At 53.0% G+C, this 17,934-nt stretch overlaps 1 protein-coding gene across 1 annotated transcript in view; it reads right to left on the bottom strand.

The window, feature by feature from the left end:
- Window positions 1–4,522: 4,522 nt before the first annotated feature.
- Window positions 4,523–17,934, bottom strand: part of SLC8A3 (solute carrier family 8 member A3) — a 98,372-nt gene continuing 84,960 nt past the window's right edge. The window contains 6 exon segments of the mRNA XM_050897627.1: window positions 4,523–4,638; window positions 4,641–4,898; window positions 5,223–5,498; window positions 7,051–7,150; window positions 7,742–7,866; window positions 16,646–16,663. Of these exon segments, the coding sequence (XP_050753584.1) occupies window positions 4,523–4,638; window positions 4,641–4,898; window positions 5,223–5,498; window positions 7,051–7,150; window positions 7,742–7,866; window positions 16,646–16,663 (893 nt within the window).

Genomic DNA, 17,934 nt, shown 5'->3' with positions numbered 1-17,934 from the left:
GCAGCAGTGGGCCAGAGGAGCTGAAGCCCGAAGTGGCACACACAGCTGATGGGGGCTTCTCCTTGCAGATGGTGCTGTGAGGTGAGGTCATGTTGCTACTTTGGGATGGAGGGTAGTGGTGGGGTCCTCCCATATCAGGGTCAAGTGACTTATAAACCGGGTCCTCCCATATCAGGGTCAAGTGACCTCTTATAAACCAGTCCAGCAGCCCCAGCCATGGAATCAGAGGAAATGTGCATCACAGAATATTTTTGTGTTTAATCTGTGCTTGTCCAGAAGAGCCCTGATCACACCACCGCCACAGTAATTGCCAAAAAGGTGACAAAGCCCAAACCAAGACCTGCAATTGCCTCCTTCCTAGCTTAAAACCTTTGCTCGACGCCTCTAACAAACACTTCATTCTCACTGTACCATACCGCAGCCGATTCCTGATGCCTGCACACTCCTCTTACTCAGCCCAGCTCGCTCTGGTATGGCGCCTTTCAGTCCTGGACGTAAGCCTCAGCACCTGTGAGGACCAGGATGCTTCTGTGCAGCGGTGGCAGCAAGCCAGCCCCAAAGGGTCGCAACCCCCCCACACCCCTCCCAGCCCTTTCACTGAAGTCAAAGGCAATGGGGCCTTTCCCGGAGCCGGAGCCGGAGCCGGAGCCGGAGCCGGAGCTTGTGTGCTTCCCCAGGGTCGGGAGCAGGCGTGCTTGCCGCAGGCACTGCTGGCTCGTGGAGGGCATGAGCTGGCCAACAGCGCAAGGGGTGGGAAGTGACCCCACAGGTCTGTGGGGAGATGGGAGCACGCAGGACCCCGTGGGGCAGTGGCCTTTTCGTGGCTTTGCCAAGCTCTGGCCTCTCTGAGGGAGCGATGTGCAGCACAGCCTCCCTGCGGCTGCTCTGCCAGGGCTGCATTTCCTACAGCACAGCTGCCCAACCGGGGGTTCCCCCACCTGAGCACGCTGCATTGCACCGTGAGGTGCCCAAGCCCCAGTCTCCCCCGGCGCCCCGTAAGTGAGCTCCATGCTGGCAGGCAAGGATGGGAGCCCAGGGTTACAGGCTGCACCAGCCGCCCCTTTGCTGCAGAAAGGCACGTGGGATCGGTTCTAGCTCCAGGCCCACTGTAAAGGGCGCTTTTGGGGTCAGGGGCCCAAATACAAGTGGAAAAAAGCAGTCCGTGGCGATGCTGGGTGAGGAGGTGGCATGGTACCAGCCAAACCCCGGACACAATTCCTGGCCAGCTTGAGGGGCACAGACGAGTGACTCCTCTTTGCAAAACTCTTCTTTACCCAAAGGCTGGGTTTTGACCAGCACGCATGCAGTGCCTGGATGGCAAAACCTGTGGGGTGCTGGGGGTGGCCCCCATGGCAGCAGTGGTGGGAAGGCAGCCAGAGGTATTGCTGGCCCCACACCATGCGTGGCCCTTAGACTATGCCCCCATGCCATGGCAGGCCCCAGGGACAAAGCAGCTCCTTTGATCACCTTGGCTTTTCCCTCCCGATGTCAGGGTGCGTTATTTATCTTTAACCACAGCAGCGATGGGGCCTCGGCGAGGAGCAGGGACAGAGGGGAGAAGGAGGCAGAAAGGTAAGCGTGTGCCACCCAAAGCACGAGGGCTGCCGAGAGAGGCCAGCGGCTGTTATTGCAGGCTGCCACGGGAAGCTGACGGGAGAAACAAAGGGGAAGGAGCAGCGACAACAAAAACAGCAGCAAAATCTGCTCTCCGCCAGCCAGCCAGGGGCAAGCGCTGCAGGGTCCTCCCAGCAGCACCGAACCGGAGGGCTGGGGTGGAAAGGGGAGCAAACCAGCCAGAGCCAGTGCGACCAAGTCCAGGCACCTGCCCAAAGGAAAACAGGAGCAAGCAGATAGCTAGACCCAAAATGAAACATAAAAGCCTCGGCAAAAAACCCCAGAAATCCTCAAAGGCACCAAACCTCCTTTTTTTTCAATCTTGCATATTATTTAATGAAGTAAAAAATAAAAGAAAGAAACACTCCACAGATGTTGTCAGCCTGGCACAGATCGCCCTCATGCATGGAGGGCACCAGGGTCCCCATGCAGTTGGCACTCAGGGCAGCCAGTCCTCCCCCCGCGCCCCCTCCCCGCAGTCAGCTGAAGAAGGAAGTGGATGAAAAGCACATGGTGGATACAGCACAAGCAACAGAAGAACAGCACGGCAGCTCCCCAGGCTGGGCTTTACCCAGGGGTGGGTGAGCTGGATAAAATAAGAGCTTAACAGACTTTATATGTCCAAATTAAAAACAGAGACGATAACAACCCCCCCTTGAAAGCTGCACTTTAAACCCCCACAGACAGCATTTGGAGGCTTTTGTAATTTTTCTTTCAGTGTCACACATGTGAGCTCTGGGGTCCCCGGCCGGCAGGCAGCGGCAGCAGTGGCTGGCGGCGGCGGCAGCTGCTCTTGGTGGCTGTTGGCACAGCCGGAGGCCAGAAGGACCGGCAAGCTCAGTGGGAGCCTGGCCTCAGGGTTTCCTGCCCGTCTTTTTCAGGCCCTTCCCCAAAGGCATGGCGAAGGGAGGGTAAGGAGGCAGGAGGTCAGATGCTTGTTGGCTTCAGACCCGACAGCTTTCACCCACAGTGGGCTCCGACTGGCAAAGCTCCTGTTGCTCCTCTGAGAAGGATCCTTCTTCTCTGCCTTACGTGTATACATATTTATATAGAGAGAATAGATATCTGATAAACATTTTGTATGAAAATAAATACTTCATCTGTGTGTTAAGGACCATTGTTACTCTCATCTAGTCACCTGCTATAATGTTACATCTCTTTTTGTCCGTGACAATCTTGTTCCCATTGCTTTTTTCCTAACCCGCAGACACCTCCTCCCTGCCTCCTGGGGCAGCAGAAAGCACTGCAGCAGGCAGAGACGTACCTTTTGGCAGCCCCTCTCTCACTCACTGCCTCCCAAGTTTTGGCTTATTATAGGGAACTTTATGAAGAAAATGTTTCCCTTTACAGCACCTGTTTCTTGATAGAAGAAATGATCTTCATCTTGAAAACACTTTACAGAGAGTAAGGTTTTAACATCCTCTTCCAGGGCTCTCAATTAAGAAATATGTTTCTAGGTAGCACTGTTTATATAGATATAGGTATAGTTTTTATTTATTTTTATTACCAACCCAACATTTCAATTTGCAGCCATTGATGTAATTCATGACATACATACTCTTGTGGTGGTTTTTTTTTTTTTCCTTAAAAAGAAATGCACTTCAAATGAAAAGGATGCCTTTTTGTCTGTCTGGTGTTCCTAAAAGGTACTCGAGATGACACAGGAGCCCTGATGTGGGTGGCAGTTTTTAAGCCTGTACCTTTCAATGGCCTGAAGACCACCAGCGAGATATGGGCGCTGTGAAAACCCAGGTAGCAAACGAGTGAAAGGGCAGCCACACCACAGCTCGGGGTGGGATGGCGCTGGGAACACATGGGCACGCTATCCCGGTTTTCCTGAATTCATTTCCACCTCTGAGCAGCAGGACTGCGCAGCAAACCCACCACCACCACCATGTCAAGGAGCCGGTGCCGCTTTCCCTGGCCCCCTCGCTCCCCGCCGGGCAGGCTATTCCTGGGTAGCCATTTATTTCTTTATTGGTTGTAAATTAACATAATTTTCTCTCCCTGCAGTACCACAAGCTCGAAGTTAATTATACAAAGAGAAATGCCAGTCAAAATATACATGATACGTATTATATTAGAAGGTTGGGGGTTTTTTTCCTCCTTTTTTTCTTAGCCCAGGCAGGTGATTGAGATGCTACATGCTCCAGCCTTTGTCACTAAATGTGTGCGTCTGTGTCTGTATGTTTGTGTTTGTATTAAAAATGTATCAGTCTTGTGACGTTTTTAAAAAAGAAAGAAATGGAAGGCAGTGGGGGAGGGAACGGTTAATAGTGAAAAAGTTCTTTGACTGTGTCACAGTCTTTTGTGGCTTCAGAAAATACACATGTTCAATTCCAGCACTGACGGCAGCTTGAAGCTTTAAATTTTTAACATTTTTCTGTTTAAGTAGTAAAAAAGAAAAAAAAAAATCAAGCAGCGTGCTCCCCCAAAACCAAAAAGCAACAAGCAAATGAAAAAAAAGAAAAAAACCCCACAAATTCCTGATCAGACTTCTGCAATTCCCAACCAGTAAAAATAAGAAAACATCTCCTTACAGTGGAGGGGTGCTCGGGAGGAAAGGAGGCAAGCCCCTAGGGGAGAGGGGGCCTTTGGAGATGGCTGAAACTTTGTAATCTCATTGAATGGGGTCAGTGGCTGGGTTTATTGTGTTTTGTTTTATTTCAACACTTGCCATTGTTGCTTTCTTTTCTTTTATATCATTTTTGGGTGGGTTTTGTCTGTTTGGTTTTTTCACTCTGTGATGGTTTTGCCCTTCTTGGCGCCCAGCCGTCCGACCTTCTGGGCAGCGGCGGCCCCCGACGGACAGCCGTCCCCTCCGGTGAAACCGCGCTTCCAGGACCGGTGTCTGGTGAGGTAACGGAGGAGGGGGTCCCTCCCCCCGACGGCACGGTCCCTCCACCACCTAAAACCCCTTGATGTAGCAATAGGCCTCCAGGGTGGCGAAGAGGATGTACAGCAGCCAGAGGCTGACGAAGAGCAGTGTCGTGGCCAGTTTGCACCCCCGGGGGCCGCCCAGCTCCCCCCGAGGTGCGGCCGCCGGCGGTAGAGGAGGACGCTGATGCAGATGAAGGCGAAGATGGTGAAGAGGGTGACGGAGAAGGCCAGGGTGCCCGCTGACACGTGGAACTCCTGCCCCTGTGACGCCCAGTAGATCGCCGCCACCGACCATGCCAGCCCGATGCCCAGGAAGACGTTGACGGCGTTGCTGCCTGTGACGTTGCTGATGGAGGCATCGGCGTACACATCCTGGATGGCGGCGGCTTTGCTGGCGAATGTGTCTGGGGTTTTGGGAGGAGGGAAGGAGAAATCACTGGGGGTCCAACAGGATAAATGGGCAACCTTTCATATCTGGGGGACAAGAGAGGCTCAGGTGTGGCACCGACCAGGCTGGGACACGGACCTCTCCTGGTGCACAACCCCCCTCCCAGGTCCAGGGACGCCATGTTGCCACCAAGTGGGGTGCAGACCTTGCCTCGGGACAGGGCTTTGTGGAGCCCCTTCGCAGCCTGAACCCCATCCCATGACAAAGCTGCTCCCCTGGGGGCAGGAGAGCCACTGGAGGAATTTCCTCCCACCCCATCCCCTCCCCACGGCCACCTCACCTGGTACGGAAGTGCCAAAGGCAACAAAGATGACGGCGGTCACCGAGTCCTTGAGGCCAATGGTGCAGCCGAAGTGGGAGGCGAGGTCACCGATGACAGCCGTGAGCATGCCGATGATGAGGATGGAGACAATGAAGCAGGCCCAGCCATTGCAGTACTCGGTGGGGGGCACGCAGGCAAACAGCACCTTCCAGAAGACGGTCAGGAAGTGCATCACGTAGTCAAAGCAGGATGGCAGGCGCTCCTCGCCGGACTCGTCCTCGTCCTCATCACCCGCTGCAAACAATGTGGAAGGAGAAGACCAGCGCTCATGATGGGGCAGGTCAAGATTATGGGGGTGGGCTGCAGCCTGTGCTTGGCCCCCCCACCCCAGGGCTCCAGGGAAGCTCCTCTCCTGGGACAAGGTGGCACGCTGCTGGCCACAACAGTGGGCTCAGGGCACACCATGTCCCTCAGTGATGGGTGAGGCTTGGCAAGAGGGGTGCCTCCCGGGACACCCCTGCAGGGCAGGGGAGTGGCAGAGCAGTGTGTTGTACCCACAGAGGGGCAGCCCTGTCCCCATCCACAGGCAGTCACGTAAGACGTAGTCAACCTGTGGAGATCACTGTTGAGGGGCACCATGAAGTTAGTTACACAGGCAAGTGATGTTTTGGGGCGAAAAATAGCAGAAAGTGATAGAACTGGGAAACTGGAGAGACCTCTTGGTCCTCCTGCTCCAGAGCACAGGCTGGTCACCAGCAGTGCCCCAGCAAGAAATTTCTCATCTGTGTGAGGGTATCAGCAGCAGCGCTGCAGGCCTTTGGAGGGGTCCCCTCCTCAGCCTGGTGGGCCAGGTCAGCCCCGAGGCTGGAAGCACTGCTGGTCTTTGTGCAAAGACAGAATGACGGAAATAAATTGGAGGAAGAGAAAGCAGGTAGGGAGCACAGGGCAGATGGCAAGGGAAGGAGAGAGACATAGGAAGAGAGAAGCAGGCCTGGGAGAAAACCTTGCTCCAGGGATGGAGGTACGGTTTCCACAGAAGCAGTTTCTCTTAATTGCTAGAAAGAAGAAAACTGAGTACCCTGCATCTCTTCTTTCATGTCAGAAGCAGCCCTTGTGGCCGCTGGCGACAGCTCCCACCCAACTGCCTGCCTGCCTGCCTGCCGCCTGCACTACGGCTGAGTGGAAAACAGCCCTTTGGGGAAGATGCCAAACCATCAAGGAAAGGTTCAGAAAGGTGCCCGAGCGTCATTAATGGCATGGACATGCCTAAAATGTCTGCTCCACAGCTGCCTAGCTCTGGAAGTGGTGAGCTCAGGCTCCCTGGGCAACAGCTGGCAGGTCTCTGGGCCTTTCCCTCCACCAGCTGCTGCCTCGTGGGGCAACATCTCCTGTCCGCATATGGTAACCCTCCCTACTCCCACAGACTCTACGGGCCATGGCAGACAGGACATCTTCCAGCAGCAGGAGCTACCTGAACAGGAGAGCACTGGGCACACCAGGAGCCAGCAGCCCATCCAGGATGGGATTTTGCTGTCTGTACGCTGCAGGCAGCACCACTGAAGCAGCAGGAGCACTGCCAGCAGACATAAAGTCTTTAAAAACTGGCCTCCTGGATGGCTCTGCACCAAAAGATGGATCTCCTGGGCTCCTGGCTAATGCATCTGCAAAAGCCCAGTATATTTGGAGCAGAGGAGCTCTTTGGACAGGCTTTGCTGATGGCCATCACGCATGCAACACCTGAGCATCACTGACCAGGCAGATGCTGTCTCCTGAGCCCAGACAGATCTCATCCCAGGCTGCATGAACCCTGTGGATGCTGGCATGGGTTTTCTGATGTCCTCCTCACCTGCGCTGACGGTAATGGCCTCCATGAACTGGTCCCTCCAGGAATGTGTCCCTACAACCAAAGCCAGGTTTGTCTTCTTAATCAGCTTGTCCACGGTGCTCTGTTGTGGGAATAAAGATGCACAGCAATTAAACCAGCTTTTAAAACCAGCAATTTAACCAGCAATTTTTTAACCAGCAATTAAACAGCTAGTGGGCAAGGCTGATCTTGTAGCGCACTTTGGTCTCACAGACCCTTCCCAAACTATGGAATTGCCACAATCACTCTCCTATGAGCCAGATGAGGCCATAACTGGAGTTGGGCCCACCTTCTCCCTGGACAGGCTGACCCAAACCTCACCAGAGCCAGTTTGTTTGCCACCCCTTAATCCTGATGAGGCTCCTTCTTCCCTCACCCCTGCCTCATCAGAGACAGGTTTGCTCGTGCCCTCTCCTGCACACTGGCTTCTTCTGCTTCCAGCGGGGCTCCCTTGTCTTCCTCCCTCCACCTCTGCCTACCAGCAGCTACTTCCCCTGGCATTTCTTGTAGGTATCCCCCACCCTTTACTGCATTGCATACTCCTTTTTCTCTTCCAGCAGCCCTTTCCCTGCACATGCAGCCACCCCCTGCCTCCTCTGTCCTGCTCTCCATGGCTGCTCTTCAGTGCCACACAGCTTTTCCCTCCTGGAGGACCCCTAGGACAACTATTGACCTTGAACTCATAGGACTCCTCAATGATGACTTCTAGTTTGGGATGCTCGCCGAGTGTTGGTTTGCCCATCTCTGCAATCCTCTTGGCTTCCTCCTCTTCAACCGTCAGCTTCCTCTCAGCCACCTCTGTGAAAGTAAGGTCAACACCAAGCTGTAGACAGCAGCCCTGGAGCACTGGGGCACCACGGGGGCTTGTCTGCAGGGCCTGAGCATGGCCTTCTACAGCCCCTTCACAGCTTGCTAAACTCACGCAGCAATTTGGGGGGCAGTGGTGGGGTGTTGGACCACAGAAACAAAGGACCAAGATTTCTGAATATCAGTTAGTCACCAAGAACATACACAACATGGTTTTAATTTAGTAAAAAAAAACCCCAAATGTTTCTTCAGCCTGCATTGGTGCTCTTGGATGATATACGCCCTTCCATCATCCCTGCAGCAGCCACATCTTTGGGGAGACTGAGGTACTGATTCATTCTGCCATTTGGCACAAGCGTCCTTTAAGACAGCTTTAACGCCCTGGCCTGTTTTCTGGTTTGAATGAACAAGAGACAGGATCTTTTTATTCCCCTTTGATTAGAAAATCACTGTTGGCACCCTGTGCCACTCAGTGCTTGATCTAACGCTCAGACAGACACACACAGTGACAACCACACATGCACGCACAAACACGTTCCTACTGTTTCGAAAAATGAACAGGAAGAAGTAAGTCAGGAAGCAAGTGGGTTTTTTCTTTCATATTACTGGATGTTTAGTTTCTGCTGGAGGAAGCTAAACCAGGACCCCACATCAGCAGCATGCTGAGATGACCCTGTGTCAGGCTCATCTTGCTGATGCCCCAGCAAACCCAGCGAGGTGCCCAGGGAGGTTCTGGTTGCCCGGACAGGGAGGTTCTGGTTGCCCAGACGGGAAGGAGCACCCCAGCCAGGAGGAAGGGTGCCCTGGCCCTGGCCCTGTCCCTGTCCTTGACCCAGGTCTCCTCTCCCACCCACACACCCAAGCGTAGGCACGTGCCGATGGGCTCTCTGAAAAGCCTTGACATCTCAAGAAACAAGCTGGTTTTCCCCTGGCTTTCCTGTGCCTGACCAGTCATTAACTGGTCAGGCAATATTAACTATTATACTAAAATTATAAAATTAATAACCAATATTAACTACCTAGGCAAGGCTGAGCTGCAGGCAGTACAAGTTGCAGCACGGGGTCCAGCTGAGCCTGGGAGCAGGAGCTGGAGCTCTGCAGAACCTGGAGGAGGTATCACAAAGGCAGAGCTTCTTGCTCTGGCTAAGCAGTGGGTCAGATGTTACCCAAGGTTTCCTGTAGAGGTTACAAACACCCCAGGTAATGCCTCAGATGTGATTAATCCCATCTGGACTCCAGCAGATTTCATACTCTGCACCAAAAATCACAAAGAAATTATAAAGTCCCAGTGAAATCTAGTTATAAACTCTGCCTTCTCTTCATCAACCTGGCTAGATTGATTGCAAAGACTGTAAGCCTTGCAAGACCTGCAGAGTTTATAAAATATATAATAACTCCTGTGGCAGGTGACATTATTATAACCCATCACAGAAGCAAAAACAGCTGCATCCATCATTTGAAATCAATGACGTACATCAAAACCATCACTGCCTAGCTCAAAGACGGTGTACTCTGGATTTGGGAATCCCCAGAAGTTTACAAAAAATGACAGAGACAGGGGAGCACAGCACCTGGAGAAGAAGACGGGCAATGCAGAATGCCGGGGGATGGGGGGACAACTGCAGGCAAAGACCAAGCGAGCACAGAGGGGAGGAGGCAGCTGAGCTGGAGAAGTGCAGAAACAGGGGTGAACCTGGAGAAAATGTTCTGCCTTATGCTACACTTGAAGGCATGAACTGATGCTTATCAAGAACAAGATTCATGTTACTTGTATTCACTTGAGCAGGAGTTAGATGAAATCTACATCTCTTTTTCCAAGACAGAGATCGAGAAAGTCCAGTCTCTGCCTCTACCTGGAAATGTATGAAGATGACAAGCTGTATCCATCGTTGAAAATGCAGGTGCTTACACATCAGCTGTCGTACCACGTACGTGGCTCGCTTCTGTCTGAGCTCCCCCATAACCTGAAGCTTAGGGGAGGAGGCACCCTCAGCTCTGCAGGGCCCAGTGTGGCAGACGAGCCGAGCGCGTGCTGACGTGTGCTGACAGTACTGAGCTGAGCAAAAGCACAGCAGCCGTCCCAGCAGCGCTGCAAAGCCTGGACTTGGTGACAGTCTGGCTCACTGCAACCTTGGCTGGGAAGTAACTACATCTGAAAAGCTGCAGTCGCAGCTGGCGGCACGGTGCCTTGGGCTCTCACCCACTGGCTGCAGTTGCACAGTGCAGAAAGCAAATGTCTAGAATCAGAGGAGCTGCCTTGAAAATGGGGAATATCAGGCAGAATTTCCTCGGCTTAACAACTCCAGGAGAAACAATGCAACGAAACCTCAGTTCCCACTTGAACTGATTTGACAAAAGCCTTTGGTGTGGTAAGACAACACAGAGCCTCACGCAAATATTAACTACCTAGGCAAGGCTGAGCTGCAGGCAGGTCCGTAAGCACATGCAGTGCAGAAAGCTTTCTCCTACCTGTAGGGAGCACTATCCACCACAGCTTTATCCCAGAACCTGGTGTCTTGCTCATGATGGTTTATGTACCTGTGCCAGGCAGGACAGTGCAAGACCCCAAACCCTCCTCTGAGGAGGAAGATCTCCTGCGTCTATTCTCACTGTGAGCCAGGTCCAAGGCTGTTGGGCAGGCTGCATGGGAACGCCTGTGTCCATGGCCAGAGGCAGGACCTTCGCCTGCTAGCAGGTGGCTTTGTTGTCTCTGCAAGCCACTTGTGGATCACCTACTGATTTGATGAGCATGGCAATCACTTGCCAGGCAGATCTTAGAGCAAATCAAGTGACAGGTCCATCTCCAAGAGTGGACAGATTGCTCTGGCAGCCTGGAGGCTGAAAGGAGCGTGAGCATGGGACTGGGCACTCCACCAAAGTGAAGGTGCTGGCGCTTACCACAGCACTGAAGGGCTGGGGGACTTCTGCTATTTCAGAAGGCACCTTGCCAGTGGAAGAAGTGCCACCAGAGGCACCTTCAAGCCCTAGGTAGGCCACTCGTGGTGAAGGGACAAGCTGACCAGCGATGGAGACCTGCAGCCTGCTGACAGCATGTCCACTGAGACATGAATAATGGAGGCCCTGCTGTCACCACGCAGCTCCTCTGCGGTGAATACGGTGAACTGGGGCGCAGAGAAAAGAAACACGGTTGCCCAAGAAGCCACGTCAAGGATGTCCTATGGGGGCAGCTGACTGAATACCACTGCTAGGCTAAGTCTTTCAATGTCAGCTGCAAGCAAACTGCAGGAGAACAGGCATAGGCAGCATGTCCAAATGGGTACCTCGCAGAAATGTTAATAGAGGAAGTTTGCAGATAAGGAAAAAAGGAGGTAATTCCTTCATGCCTCATTAACAAGCAGTCACATTTGTGAATGTGCAACAGGAAAGCAAAGCACAGAAACCTAACAAACTTCAACGGTGCATCTGAAAAGATTTAACCTGCCATTGTATTTTCACTGAGCCTCTATCCTAATGTAGGAGACAAACATAGATTAAGAGTCACATGTCAATATTGTGCTGGATCTTGCTCAATGCACTTGTGCAAGTGACCGTAGGTGCCAAATACCAGGCTGCTGACTGTCCTCTGAAGTTAAGGCAGTGCCATTTGTGGCAGGAAGGACAAGCTTAGGAGCCCAGCTGACACATCTCTTGCCCCAACCTATACTTGCCATACAGTTAAGAGCTAAGCACCTCCAAAGAGCAATACAAAGCACTTATATGAATCCACCACTTCTCCCCACCTACCGCTTAGGACACCTGAGCACCCTGTAGCAGGAATCAGTGCCAAGCTCTGCAAAACACCAGACCCCAACCTGAACCTGTTCCAGGCCTGCTGGGTCTATCTGTTCCAATGGGATGCTGAGGACTGAGTTGAGCCTCATGTGTACAGAGCTGAGAGTGAATAAACTCTTGCACCATCCCAGTGGCAGAGCACACTCCTGATGCTCCTGCCTTTCAGGGAAGCACTTTAGCCAGGAGCAGGGTGCACCAGCCTGCCTTTGGAGCTGCGGGAGGCTGCTGTCTCTGCAGCAAGCGTGGGGCATGCTCCCACATGGTCCATGGTAGGCACAGGCCCCCACCTCCTGAGGGACCAGGTGTAGGGTGTAGGGTTGGGGTCTTGGAGGGCTCCTCCAGGAAGCAGGGACAGGGCATCGGTGAGGTGTGTCACACATCACCTCAGTGCGGTAGCCTGCAAAGAAGACTACCAAGGGCTGTGATAAATAAAACACAAGGGGCTGGGGGAGAGACAAATTTTTAATTTGGAAGGTCAAGTCTGTCAAGGTGAATGCTGTCAAGCTGCAGCTTAATTATTAACTAGCCTGATTTGTGTTTGTATCAGCATCAGTACCTACTTTTCAATGCGGACTGCACCCTGGACTCCCTGCTGTCAACCCCAGTTAAGCCTGATAAGGTCTGGCTATGCCCAGCAAGAACAGGAGCTTGCCAGGACCTCCTGGGCTGCCTCCACCTCCTCCCTGGGAAGGGGAAGGTGGCGAGAGAGGGGTTTAGACCCTGCCTGCTCTGGCACATAGGTGTGTGCTACCATTGAGTGCTGGCAACCTATTTGGGCTACAGGAGCATGCACAGGCTGCTAAGGCTAGGCAAGCTGGGGCTGCTGCTTCAGGTGCTGCACCAAAGTACTCTGCTCCTCATGCCAGGGAGCCCACAGCTTAGAGAGGAGATGCTAAAAGCAGGGGAGACAACAGGTCTGGTAAGATCAAAGGCTGGGTGGGAGGAATGAGAATGAAGTCCGCTTTTGCCCAGGCTGTAGCAATGGCCACAGCTGACACCCGCTAGGTGCTGGACACAACACCTGCCTGCAGGAAGCAAGGAGAGCTTTTTGGTTAAACCACTCCGTGCTCTCACTTATTGTGCCTCATTCGGGCTTAGTTCAGACCCTTAAAGGTAGGACAGACGAGGGGGGCAGCAGCTCCTAGTTATGGTCCTGCCGCTGCTGTGCTCTGCAGCCCTGGGCATGTCCCTGCCACACTCCTCAGCTCTCTCACCCGCATGAGAATTACTTACGCCTGCAGGGCCATCCTGGGACTTGATCTGCAGCTATTTGCAAAGCACTTTCAGACCTGTACATGACAGGCAGCTTCTTGGGCTCGAAATACTGTAAGCAGATCCCCTCCTCCTCTGTCCTGGTTTCAGCTGGGACAGAGTTAACTCTCCTTAGTAGCTGGTACATCCTCTTATTTCTTCCAGGAGAAGGGGAGCACTGAGCAGCGTTCCCACATCATGCATTGCTCCATGCATTGCTACATGGGTGCTTGCCTGCTCAACCTCCTTCAGACCGGGGGGACCAAATGGGAACTGGACATTGCCTGTGGCCTCCTGGACACATCATAAATCAAAGTTAGATAAAGCCCATTTCCACAGGGTAATCTGGCTACCGTACCTTTTGAGCTGAAACAGGCAAGGGGAAGGCCCTGTAACACTGTCAGAGAGGTAGATACCCATCACCTAGGCAATGCTGCAAGACTACCAAACAGCCATGGACCAGTTTGTATTCCCTGTCACTTGCTGAATAAATTGGATTAAAACCAGCAATGTATTCATGAAAGATTGCTATGAAGGCCATTTCACACCCCTCGAGCTATCTCGTCTCCATCCATTTCTAGAGCAGGCATGTCTCTGCATGAAGGTCACCCCTTCTGGGGACTGTGCTGCTAGGAAGAAATTAAAATGACAATTAAAATGGGATTTTTTTGTTGTGGCTCAATAAAATATAATCCTGCCTAAACAAAGTAAACAGTGAGCATGAATGAGCTCCTCTCTCCAGAGCACTGTCAAGCCGTCAGTCACAACTGGGGAAGACTGCTGGCTAAAAGACACTCTGGCTTTTGAGGTTAGCATATGGATATGCCCTTTATTGAAACACATGCACACGCACAAGAACCGGCAGCCTGGGCTGCTTTCTAAAAAGGGAGGAATCTGCTTACTTAGCCCTGAAAGCTATTTTTGAGGCGTGATACATCCCATATACATGCCCCAGCGTCCTTAACACTAACTGGGAAACGCTGCACATTCATGAGAGGGAGGCTAAGGCACAGGGCTGGGAACTGCGCATTATTCCACTGCTGGCTCTGCCTTGAGATTGCTGTTGACATGACCGTCCCCAACAGGCCAGTCAGCTGGCGTCTCTGCTCCCCAGTCTTTCCCACTGCAAAGTGGACCCACGAGTTTTAATGTGTAAGTAAAGAAACATAGTTAGAAATATTTTCTTTGATCTGGGTGAATACGTGGAAATGAGGGTAGAGGAGTATCTACCATTTAGATAATTCCTTATCCCTTTAAAGATCTGGACTGCCTGAGCCCAAGAACTTGCAAGCAAAGGCTCTGCTCAGGCTGTCAGTGACTTTTGCAAAGGCTGGAAAGACCACCAGAGCAGCTCATCCACTGCTGGCAATGGCAGGGACAACTGGAGTAGCTATGCACTTTGGTATCAAATATTTCCCTGTGTAAAGAGTATACAGAGAGATCATTGCCAGTGCCAAAACAAAAGGTTATGCATCAGAGAAGTTAAAAAAAACCCAAGCTTGACTCTCAAGTCACTCCACAGCCACCCCATACTACCGTGGTCCTCTGCAGCCCCAACAGCTGGCACTGGACACTTGGCCAAGCAAGGCTTTCAAAAGGTTTTCACAGCCTTGCAAGTCTGGCTCGGAGGGCCTGTTTGGAGGAAACAAATGCTGAGCTGAACCTGTGCCAAAGGCTCTCCCCTGCCCAGTTACTTTGCCTTGTGTAAAATTCACAGCCCTGTTTTTCCAGAGAGGGCTCTGCAAGGCAGGGCGGGGGCAGAGCCAGGATCTCCCATTTACCCCCAAGGAAGGGCTGCTGGGACAAGAGAGGCATTTTCACCTGGGCTAATCCATTGGGGCACCCCAGGGCTTCTGCAAAGAGATGGGGCCACCGCAGTGAGCGGGGACCATGCTGCTGCTGGCCCCACAGGGGCTGCCAAAGATGTGGGAGGGCGAACGCCCCAGAGCTGCGGAGGAGAGCCAGGGTGCCCAGCAGTCCCAGGGAGGCAGCCCCAGGGAAAGGGGCACTGCCTGGGAAAAGCTGTGCGAGCTGCTCCGGGAGGGAGGGGACGAGGAGCTGGACCGACAGATTCCACTGAAACGTTCAATAATGCAGTTTTTTTACAAAGATTCCTGCGCATCCGTGTAATCTAAATCTAACATGACACGGACTAAACGAGGACGTCACTTCTCTCCCCGCTGATTAGCTGTGATTGCCGCTGACTGACACTCCAGCATGTGCTTCTGCGGCGAGCGGGGCTCGGCTCGCTGGCCAGCCGCTAGCTTGAAGCGCGTGCCGGGGCTGAGCACCGTGAGCTCAAACCACAGGCCAAGCACACGCCGTATGCACGGAGGGCACCTCGGGGCAGCCCGGCAAGGGGGGCACCCCAGGGACACCCCCTCCCAGACAGAGAGGAGGTTTTTCTTTATTAACTGGAAAGCAACTTTCCATAGCTGCTGACCAAGTTCTCCAATAACGGCTGCCAAAAGCAATCAGGCTGGATCGCAACAGAGGGAGGAAAGTTATGTTATTTTAATAGAAATTATTTGGTTCCCAGGGTTCTGATCAAATTAGGCAGCTACTGAATTAAAGCAATGAAATTACTGGGAAGGAGGCTGTGCTCAACTTATTTCCAGTCCTCCTGGACCTGAAGAAGTAACAAAGGAAAACGTCCAAACAGCTCCGACGCGTTTTCCATAAACAGCCTAAGCTGATACTTGGGGAGCGGGGGACTTCTGCCTGCCACTAGCAATTTCCTAATTAGCCCAATATCCGATGGGCTCAGGCCATCCCCTGAGCAGCAGATTTGGCATCCTCCAAAAAGGAGCAGAGACTGAAGCTTGCGCAGCAGATGCTGCTCCTTTGATTTGCAGCACAGCTCAGGCATGATTAACGCTTTGGTTTCCAGCTCTGCTTGCAAACCTGTCAGACTCCAGCTCCTCTCTGCACCCTGCGTGCCCACTCTTATCTTTTGACAAATGTTTCTTTAGTGCAAATTCAACTGTAATCATATCTGGAATTGCAGGAATAAGAAAAATACAGGAGGCGTACATCGCACAGCAGTGGGATCAAGAGACACCAGTGTAACGGGGATTTTGGGTAAGGAAGGGGGGCTCAGTGTTAATACACGTAAAATCCTGCCACAGGGAGAGGAGGTGAAGAGTGAAGAGCCAGCGCTGAGGGCAGAAGGGAAATGGTGCTGGTGCTTATCATGCCCTGGTAGCGCTGCCCTGGTGCTGGGCGCACTCCCGGGACCCCCAGGACGGGAGGTGGAGAGCACCCGGGTGCATGCACTGAAGGGTGATGCATGGCCTGATCCTGCATGGGAAGAGGACAGCTGCGCAGCCCTCCACCCTCGCCCACCCCAGGCAGCACTGCCCTCCACCCCAGGAATGCCCAGCCCCTGCAGAAAAGCCCCGTGCTCCCCGGTGCATCAGCACAACCCAAGCCCCAGAGATGTCCAAAGAGAAGGTCCCGAACCAGCCAGAGCTGCATGTTCTCCTTTGCAACCCTGGCTGGGTCATTTCCCAAACCCCAGGGAAAAATCTGGAATATGGGGAAGGCTCTTAGACGTCAATCAATCACTGTCATGTTCTTAATGCATTGCTCTTAACTAGTTCCTGCTGGACATGAACACCATGAGCTGGGGTCGTCTACAACACAGCAAACACAAACACAGGGGCGCTGACCGAAGGGAATGAAAACAGAGCCAGAGCAGGCAGAGGAAGGGAGAAAAAGCACTTACCTTGGGTGAGCAGCAGGGCTGTGGGGAGAGAAGAACACGAGAAACACAGGGAGAGAGAAGAAAAAAGGGGAAAAGTTAATATCCAAGGGGGAAAAGCTGTTTTGCAGATGACGGCTGTCAGTGAGCAATGGACGTGGTGCAAGGCGGCGTGTGAGCTCGCTGGGGCCGCATGCCGGGCGCAGGCTGGGGAGCAGACACTGCGGCAGCAAGATGGAGAGGAGGCTGGTGAGCACCTGCGAGCACCAGGGCGCTGGGTCCCCAAAGCCACCCCCCTGCACCAAGCAAAGGCAGAGGGATGGGATGCAGGCAGGGAGTAGTGAGGAGGAAAAGGGAAAAGGGAGGGGATGGTTACGCTTGCCATCGGGGCCTGACGTGACCCAAACTGACCTGAAGGCACAGGAGGTTGCCCCCGCTTCAGCCAGGAGTGTGTGGTTGTGGCAGGGCTTGGCACAACCAGGGAGCCCCGGTAAACCCGTGGGTGGCTGAGAAGAGAGGGTGGCCAGGGGCAATGGGCAGCTCACTGAGAAGAGCATCATCAGAGGGAGGTATTCATAAAATAGGTGCTGGCCTCCAGGGTGAAAGTGGGCAGGGGGTAATGCGGCCATGCGTCATCCCCCGGGACGCCCTGGCTTGCCTATGCCTATCCCACGCCCCACAGGTACCACTCCCAGAGGGTCAGGGTGCCGAGAGGAGCACAGGCACATGTAAAGCATCATCGCTTCAAGTCCTTCTGGCTCTCTTTGCTCCCAATTGCTGGTCTGCCCGACAGTGCTGCACGGGCACATGCCGTGCAATGTCATTGCAGCAGGATGCAACTGCCTCCCAGGAAATGTGACTGCGTGGTCCTGTGAGATCAGAGGTGGGAGGAAGGGAGGAGAAGGGGGCAAAGGTCCTTGCAAGGGACAACCTTACCCTGACTTCCCATACAGGCACAGCCCAGCCCTCTTGCTGCCTTGGGCAGTGACCTCCTGCTTCTCCCCTGCCTTGATTTCCCCCACTCCCCAGAGCTGTCACAAAGAAACATCTGGCTGGATCCCTCTTAGGTGTTATCTGTAGAAAGCCACAGCCTGCATCGAAGTTTCAAAATAACTATAGGAGAGTCTGTATAGCAACAAATACCGAACCCTCTTCGAGAAGGGCCAAGCACCAGCTCTGTGCCTTAGCTTTGACTTCTACCTGCCCTTCAAACAGCAAACTAGTCCCCAAAGACTTGGTTGCATGCGATGACGGTATTGTAATTACTAACACTTATTATCATGCACTCTTAGTCTCAGAAGCTTAAAACTGTA

This window comes from Gymnogyps californianus, chromosome 5 (assembly GCF_018139145.2).
Source record: "Gymnogyps californianus isolate 813 chromosome 5, ASM1813914v2, whole genome shotgun sequence".
Classification (NCBI taxonomy): Eukaryota; Metazoa; Chordata; class Aves; order Accipitriformes; family Cathartidae; genus Gymnogyps; species Gymnogyps californianus.
The sequence above is the reverse complement of the archived record's forward strand: the minus strand, read 5'-3'. Positions and strand labels throughout refer to the sequence as shown.